This window comes from Hesperophylax consimilis, unplaced genomic scaffold, assembly GCF_061612785.1.
Source record: "Hesperophylax consimilis isolate HC1 unplaced genomic scaffold, BYU_Hcon_1.0 scaffold_34, whole genome shotgun sequence".
In the NCBI taxonomy this organism is placed as follows: domain Eukaryota; kingdom Metazoa; phylum Arthropoda; class Insecta; order Trichoptera; family Limnephilidae; genus Hesperophylax; species Hesperophylax consimilis.
The window spans coordinates 1,212,908-1,221,690 of NW_028301264.1; the positions used below are offsets into that span (position 1 = coordinate 1,212,908).

General features: G+C 49.2%; 1 protein-coding gene across 1 annotated transcript; it reads left to right on the forward strand.

Annotated features, from left to right (window-relative positions):
• Positions 1-2,447: 2,447 nt before the first annotated feature.
• Positions 2,448-8,783, forward strand: LOC149409166 (uncharacterized). Its single transcript, XM_089650090.1, has 4 exons — positions 2,448-2,769; positions 3,421-4,749; positions 4,958-7,486; positions 7,609-8,783. The coding sequence occupies exons 1-4, from the start codon at positions 2,448-2,450 to the stop codon at positions 8,781-8,783; spliced, it is 5,355 nt and encodes a 1,784-aa protein (XP_089506216.1).

An 8,783-nucleotide genomic window follows, 5' to 3' on the forward strand; every position in this document is an offset into this window, starting at 1 on the left:
TTTAAATGCCCTCTATTCAGATTTTGAAACTAGGTTTGAGGATGTTTTGACTACGGTAATACCACCGTAGATAATTAACCCATATGGTGACATAGAAGAAACGAATGTCATAAAACAAGAAGAACTGACTGAAATAAGTACAAACGAAGAACTTAAGGTTCAGTTTAAGCACGGATATCAGCACTTATGGCTGCAAAAAAACATACCCGTTACTTATCCCGTATTATGGAATATAGCGAGGAAATTTTTAATTTCCTTTCTATCGTCATACCTAGTGGAAAGGGGGGTCAGCGCTGTTACCAATTTCCTAGCGAAAAAAAGAAACAGACTGGACATTATTAGCCGAGGAGACTTAAGATTAAACCTTACAAAATTGACGCCAAATGTTGATAATTTATTATTAAAGCATCAGGTTCATTCTTCCCACTAAAAACATTTACTTATTGCTTAGTTTATTTTATGTTACGTTTAGTTTATATAACAGTTACAAAATTTTATTATGAGTAGTTTTAATTTAAATTCAATTAATAAATGTATAGAACTGAACATATGTTTTTACTTTAAGTTTTTAACACTAAACTTCACTACAGTTAGAAATTTACCAAAAATCAATATCAGGTAATTAGGGGGTCTACCAAAAACAGAAAAACATGGCAAGGGGTCTACGACACAAAAAAGTTTGGGAACCTCTGCTCTAAGGCCTTCGATAAAGTAAACCATTTCATTTTAATTAAAAAATTAAGTCAAATAGGCATCCATGGTGATTTACTTCGGTGGCTCACTTAATACCTTCGGTGCAGACTTCAATGTGTATCAGTTGCGGGAACTAAGTCCAGTTTCTTTTCCGTGCCCTCCGGTGTACCTCAAGGTTCTCATTTAGGGCCATTATTATTTAATGTGTATATTTATGATATTCACAAATGTTTTTTACATGCCAATTACCTAGCATATGCAGACGATAAAAAAATCTACTTAGTTATCAAATCAATCGAAGATTGCATTAAACTTCAAGAGGATCTCAATCGTCTTTTTAACTACTGTGAATCAAATAAACTTGTAGTAAATACCTCAAAGTGCAATAAATTATCATTTACACGTAACAAAAATAAAATTTCCTTTGATTATACATTAAACGGGACACAAATCAAAGAAGTAGATTCTATCAGAGACCTTGGGGTAATACTGGATGTGAAATTAAACTTCATTCAACACACTGATGCAATCATCAACAAAGCCAACAAAATGCTAGGATTTATAATACGTTTAACGAAACCTTTCCGCAACCTTAAAACTCTATATTCCCTTTACACAGCGTTCATCCGTCCCCACCTAGAACACTGCACACCGATCTGGACTCCTTTTTACCAAGCCCACATTGAAAGAATCGAAAGAATTCAAAAAAAATTTTTTAAACACATTAATTATAAACAAAACTTACATTTCTCAAATAACGCCGATTCTATTAATTACCACAAATTCAACTCACTTCATACACGACGTTTGGTTTTTGACCAAATTTTATTATTTAAAATTCTTAACAATGGCCTCGACTCACCAGAGCTAATGAATTTAATAAATATTCATATTCCAACAAGATCAACACGGCAATCCCATTTGTTTCATTTACCTACATGTAGAACTAACTTTAGAAAAAATTCACCAATTCCACGTATATGTGCCCAATATAATACTAAATTTCAAAACATAGATATTTTTAGCAATACACTTCACAAATATCGAATAGAAGTAACTCGTACGATCGAAAATTAATACTATAGTATGGAATGTATTCAGAGCATCTCCTATCCTCATCCTAAATTCCTATTCCTCCCCTCCTCACCTAAAATATATATATATATATATATATTTTTATTTTTATTATTTTTTTTTATGCAATAAAACTCCATCTCCAATCAATATTAATATAGGAGACTCTTTTGGCTTGACTGTTTTTAACATGTATATATTTATATTTGTATTTTATGTATAAGCTGTTTGTCTCTTACCTTTACCAATAAATAAATAAATAAATATTATTCCACATCCTTAATGTGCGACTGCTATAGTTAATATTAATGGATTTTCGGCGCCACCATACATTTAAAAACTAATGTTTTTGTTTTGTTCAACACAGTGAAGAGATAAGGGTGATCGCTAATTACTCTCATTGAACATGTGTGAAATTTAATGTATAATTTTGTCCAATAAATAGAGAAGTAACTGGTACAAACAGTCACTTCTCATCCGAGAGTTCTCGGGAAAGTAATACTTGTTTAATTTAATGTTTTCCTACTTCCCCTGCAAAAACTCTCAGATCAAGGTGTCAATGTGTGCCGGTGCCCTATTGAATTTGCAGTATTTGTGCGGGCTTCACTAACTTGGTCCCGTACAAATTGGTCCTTCGTGCCGGTTCTACGCATTACGCCTTTAATCGTGCTTCAGTAAAGATGCCTTCGCTCCGCAGTGGAAATAAAATCTCTACGTCATCCGGGGCGTCGCGATCAGCAACCAGCGTTCCCGCAGACCGAGACAAACGTATGTCTCGCCGAGCCCCGGACCCTACTTCCAACTCTCCGACTGATGTTCCCATTAGCCAAGATGCACCCCAGCAAGCTGATCAAGCTATGCTTGCCTCGGACTCCATTGAACAATCAACCACAGCTTGGGGTCCCATCCTGACCCACAGTTCCCCGGCCCCCCAGGAGTCCGACGGAGAGGATGATGACCAACGGTCAGAGTCAACTGAGGATGCAATACAAATGTTGCGCCGTGAGTTGCGCACTCGAGAGAAGCAGCACGTTAAGCACACCGCCAACCTACTTGCAGCCCTGGCAGCAGCAACAAAGACATCCGCCGCACTGCAAGCAGGCCACCAACCTGCCGATTCCAGGTTCACAACTATCCAAGCCCCCGTGGCGCCTGGAGCGTGGCCCGCCTTGAATGCCGGCTACGCTATCACAGCACCCGGGCAAGCCTCGAATGCATGCCCGGTGCAAACAGCGCCTGGAGCGTGGCCCGCCTCGAATGCCAGCTACGCTATCACAGCACCCGGGCAAGCCTCGAATGCATGCCCGGTGCAAACAGCGCCTGGAGCGTGGCCCGCCTCGAATGCCGGCTACGCTATCACAGCACCCGGGCAAGCCTCGAATGCATGCCCGGTGCAAACAGCGCCTGGAGCGTGGCCCGCCTCGAATGCCGGCTACGCTATCACACTACCCGGGCAAGCCTCGAATGCATGCCCGGTGCAAACAGCGCCTGGAGCGTGGCCCGCCTCGAATGCCGGCTACGCTATCACAGCACCCGGGCAAGCCTCGAATGCATGCCCGGTGCAAACAGCGCCTGGAGCGTGGCCCGCCTCGAATGCCGGCTACGCTATCACAGCACCCGGGCAAGCCTCGAATGCATGCCCGGTGCAAACAGCGCCTGGAGTGTGGCCCGCCTCGAAAGCCGGTTACACTATCACAGCACCCGGGCAAGCCTTGAATGCATGCCCGGTGCGTACACTGCCGGGAACACGGCCCGCCTCAAATCCTGGCCACGCTATCATAAAACCCGGACCCGCCTCGAATGCACGCTCAGTGCACATACTGTCGGAAACTACGGGACACACGGCACCCGTGGCAAGCATTCCCATAGCCGATTATACTCTACCACAGCACCCCGAGCGACAGCTCCAAGCAGCAGTACCTGGAGAAGTGGAATTTACGCATAACAGATCGCAGCAATTCCCTACGAGTCAGGATTTTTCACCACTGTTTCCGCCACTGCCTACGGCCGATGAGACAGCACAGCACACTCACGAGTGGGTGCAAAAAGGCGCTGATCAGCTGTCCCAGATCACCTCAGCAATAGCAGAGGGTTTTCGCACGTCCCGTGCCCAAGAAAGCCCTCGCACGATAGAGGACGATACACGGATGGCCGCCTTAATCGCAAGGCAGACCACGGCCAAGGATCTTCCCCTCTTCCTGGGTGACCCGCTCGAGTGGCCCACATGGAAAGCCCAGTACACCCAATCCACAACCACTTGCAGAATGACTTCATCTGAAAACCTCATCCGGCTGCAGCGTGCACTAAAAGGGAAGGCTCGGGATGCAGTCGGCCCTCTCCTCATGGATCCCGCTCAAGTTCCAGAGATCCTCTCTGTCCTCGAGCAGCGATACGGTGGCGCCAGCGCAATAGCCACGCTGATGTTGGAAAAGGTGAAAAAGCTGCCGTATCTCACAATAGACGCAACCCTTGAAGACCTGGCAGACTTCTCCGGAACCGTCCAGAACTTGGTGACATCACTTAGGATCCTTAGGACTGACGGATACCTGACCAACCCCACCCTACTGAATGACATCACAACAAAGATGCCGATTACGCTACGGATGACCTGGCTGTATGAGACACGTGGTCTTACGAGTCTAGCTACAATAACTCAGCTGGCAGCATTTCTGAAAAGTATGGCTAACGCTATACCCAACAGCGGGATGATCGACCCAGTGCGACCTCGACCGCGACGGACCGAGCAGGTGCATGTAGTAAACGGTGAAGAAGTTAAACCAGACTCTAGACCCGCTGAATTTGTTACATCGCGTAAGAGGAGTGAGCCTCGCGAAAATAAAATGAACAATACGCGTAAACGCAAACTGTCTAGTGAAAGTTGCGGCCAGTGCGGTGGCAACCACAAAACTCGCGAGTGCACCGAGTTCGCGGAGAAAAGTCTCGCCCTCCGGTGGACAATGGTGCGACAGAAGAACCTGTGTCGTAAGTGTCTGGATCGACACCACTCACGGGACTGTAAAACCAAGGCATGGTGCGGCATAGGAGGGTGCAGATCACCACATCACCGTTTGCTTCATGACCCACAGTTCGTACCGGAAGGTGCTGTCGGTGAGGTTGTGACTGTGACGCCAGACGACGGACCGGAGCGTGCTGTTAAAAATTGTGCAGGTTATGTTGGGCGTCCCCCAAGGAAGCAAAGTTTTGGTGTTCGCGCTCCTCGACGAAGGCTCAACTGTGACACTTGTCGACGCTGACATCGCGACACGGATCGGGGTGAGCGGCCCAGTCCGCGGCATACGGATCCATGGCGCCAAAGGGATGTGCACCTCTGACACACTCTCCCGCCGAGTGAAGCTGACCATAAGAGGATGTGATAGCAGTGACACCTACTACATCATCGCCAACACGATCTCCGACCTCAACCTGCCAGAACAACAGGCCCAGGGAAACCTTGTCACCCCAAAAATTTTGATAGGGCAAGACAATGCTCATCTGATCGTTTCACGGGAAGTGCGCGAAGACCATGACACTACGCGAATAGTGTCACGAACCGCACTGGGGTGGATCGCCCATGGGGGTGTCGGGACTGGCAGTGACAATAAATCCACGACGCTGGCACTACAAATTGAATCAGCCGCAGATATCCGCCTAAGAGAATTGGTAAAATGCAACTTTGCCGTCGACTATCTTGGCGTAACTGCCGCGGTGAGAACCCAGGCAAGCGAACAAAGGGCCATCGCACTAATGAACACGACTACCCGGCCTCTTCGCACTGGGAGGTGGGAAACTGGCCTCCTGTGGCGTAATCCGGAAGCCACATTGCCTGACAACCGGCAGTGCGCGCTGAAACGACTTCATTCCCTTGAGAAGAAGCTGGCAGCAGATCAGAATCTGGCAGCAGCCTACAGCGACAAGATGAGCCAGCTGGTCAACAAAGGATACGCCAGGAAGCTGTCTAAACTGGAAGCGTCAACAACCGCACCCAGAAAATGGTACCTGCCGCACTTTGCGGTGACAAACCCCAATAAGCCAGGGAAGATCAGAATAGTGTTTGACGCCGCCAGTCGATGCCGAGGGACCTCCCTTAATGACCAGCTGCTTACCGGCCCTGACCTGCTGTCTTCCCTCTTAGGGAATATTCTGCGCTTTCGAGAGGGAAACATCGCCATTGCCGCAGATATCAAGGAAATGTTTCTGCAGATCAAGATAAGGCGGGAAGATCAGCTGTCCCAACTCTACCTCTGGAGATTACCGAACCAACACGAACCTGATACTTACCAGATGTCATCTATGATGTTCGGAGCCACTTGTTCACCGAGCAGCGCCCAGTTCGTCCGGAACAAGGTAGCCGGGGAATACGAACATGAAAACCCGATTGCCGCAGCAGCCATTCGTTCTAAATTCTACATGGATGACTACCTAGATGCGGTAGACAGTTGTCAGGAGGCTGCCTCACTCGTCCACGGTGTGAGCACCCTCCTCGCGAAAGGAGGATTCCACCTAACTAGCTGGGCATCTAACAGTCCAGCTGCCATAGCCGGTGTTCCCACAGAAGACCGGGCCAGTTCCACAGTGCGGATCAGCGGTGGAGGTACGGAGACGGAACGAGTGCTCGGACTAGTTTGGGACCCATCCACTGATAACTTCCTGTACTCATTCCAAGAGGCGATCACCCCAGAAGTGGCCACGCGACCCACGAAAAGGCAGCTGCTCTCAATAGTAATGAAAATCTTCGACCCAGTAGGCTTCATTTCCTGCCTTACAATCCGGTCGAAGATACTGCTGCAGGCCGTGTGGCGCTCGAGTATAGGCTGGGACAACCCCATTACCCCTGAACATACACAGAGGTGGACCGAATGGCTGAGCCTGTTGAATACACACAGCATTTCAGTTCCGAGACGCTGCCTCCATCTCAAGCAGAACAGCGTGACCCTACATCTCTTCTGCGATGCGTCAGAACAAGCCTGCTGCGCTGTCGCCTATTACACCGAAGAAGTAAATGGATCCCTACAGGCGACATTTCTGGCCAGTAAATGCAAAGTGGCGCCACTGAAGCCCCTCTCCATTCCCCGCCTTGAGTTACAAGCCGGACTCATCGCGGCAAGACTAGCCCAGACCATCCACAAGGAAAGCCAGGCCCGTATATCCCAAACGTACTTCTGGACAGACTCTGCAACCGTATTGTGCTGGTTACGAACTGACCCACGTACGTACTCTGCCTTCGTGGCAAACAGACTAGGCGAAATAGATGAGTTAACCAACATACTCGACTGGAGATGGGTGCCAACCAAGCTCAATCCCGCTGACATCGGTACAAGGGACTCAGATGTGCCCGACCTATCACCCAAAGGAAGGTGGTTTACCGGGCCGGCCTTTATCATTTTACCTGAGAGTGCGTGGCCAAAAGAGCGTGCACCTGTCAAAAGGCCCGACGACCAGACACTAGAGGTTAAGCCTCACTACGTCGGCCTTCTATCAACTGCAAGGGAAGCCTTACCATCCATCGAGAGATTCTCCTCATGGCAACGGCTGATTCGTGAAACAGCATGGGTTCTCCGCTTTGTGAAACAATGTCGGATGAAAGTTAACAAATCTGTAGGGGGCCCACTGCGAGCGGAGGAGATCAAGGAGGCGGAAGACAGATGGATAAAAAGGTCTCAGGAGGACGCCTTCAATACTGACATGACCACCCTCAAGCAAGGCCAAATGCTGCCGACTGGTAGTCGTCTGAACCCATTAAACCCCTTCTTCGGACAAGACGGCGCCCTGCGGATGGGTACCCGGCTGCGAGCTCTAGCGAAAACGAAGTGTGTAGCACGGACTCCCGTCATCCTGGATCAGACCACCCGTACACTCAGCTCCTGATTCGCCACTACCACCAGAAGGCGGACCATCCCAGCACGGAGAAGACGGTCGCAGAGGTGCGGGGCGATTTCTTTGTACTGCGTCTGCGCACTACAAGCAGGAAGATAGCACACGCCTGCCCCACCTGCCACATAAGGAGAAGCAAACCCTCTCCACCACTAATGGGGGCGCTACCACCACCTCGACTGATGCATCACATCCGCCCATTTACACATTGCGGACTCGACTACTTCGGGCCTATGGAGATCACGGTTGGCAGACATCGGGAAAAACGATATGGAGCCATCTTCACTTGTCTCTCGACCCGCGCCATTCACTTAGAACTGGCCGCCTCACTGACCGCAGACTCAGCCATCATGGCCATACAGCGGATGACTGCGCGAAGGGGACAACCCGCAGCCATGTACTCCGACAACGGAACAAATTTTCATGGAGCCGATGCAGAGATGAGAGACGCTCTGGTATCATTGAGCCACGATGCCAGAATGCTTGATGCCATAGCCACCCAGGGCATTGAGTGGCATTTCATACCTCCAATGACGCCCCACATGGGGGGAGCTTGGGAGAGGCTTGTACGGTCAGTAAAAAGAGCCCTGAGCACCACACTTAAGGAACGGGCACCTAGAGAAGAAACCTTACTCACGGCCCTGGCAGAGGCTGAATTCACAGTGAACAACAGACCACTCACTCACATATCAGTTGACCCACGCGACGAAGAGCCTTTGACCCCCAACCACTTTCTTCTAGGGTCGGCTGGAAAGCGTCCCCTCTTGTCCATGTTTGGCAAAAAGGAAGAGGAAATATGCCTTCGCCGCCAGTGGCGTATCGGCCAGCAACTTGCAGACATATTCTGGAGGCGGTGGCTTCTAGAATACCTTCCCACCATGGCAGCTCGGCAAAAATGGCACAACCCGGTCACACCCATTAAGAAGGATGACCTGGTGGTCATTATGGACTCCACGCTGCCACGGAACAGCTGGCCGCGTGGCCGCGTCCTTGAGGCCGTGCCCGCCGCCGACGGACAAGTCAGGACAGCCCGTATCCAGACAAGTTCCGGAATATATGTTAGACCGGCCATTAAAATCGCCGTCATACTACCTGCTTCAACAACACCAGCCGATCCAATCACCAGCACGACAACACCTGCCTAG

Coding starts and splice junctions, on each gene's coding strand:
- LOC149409166 (XM_089650090.1), top strand. CDS start 2,448: ATGCCTTCGCTCCGCAGTGGAAATAAAATCTCTACGTCATCCGGGGCG. Junction 2,770..3,420: donor TGCAATACAAATGTTGCGCC/GTGAGTTGCGCA, acceptor CGGTGCAAACAG/CGCCTGGAGTGTGGCCCGCC. Junction 7,487..7,608: donor AGGCCAAATGCTGCCGACTG/GTAGTCGTCTGA, acceptor ATCCTGGATCAG/ACCACCCGTACACTCAGCTC.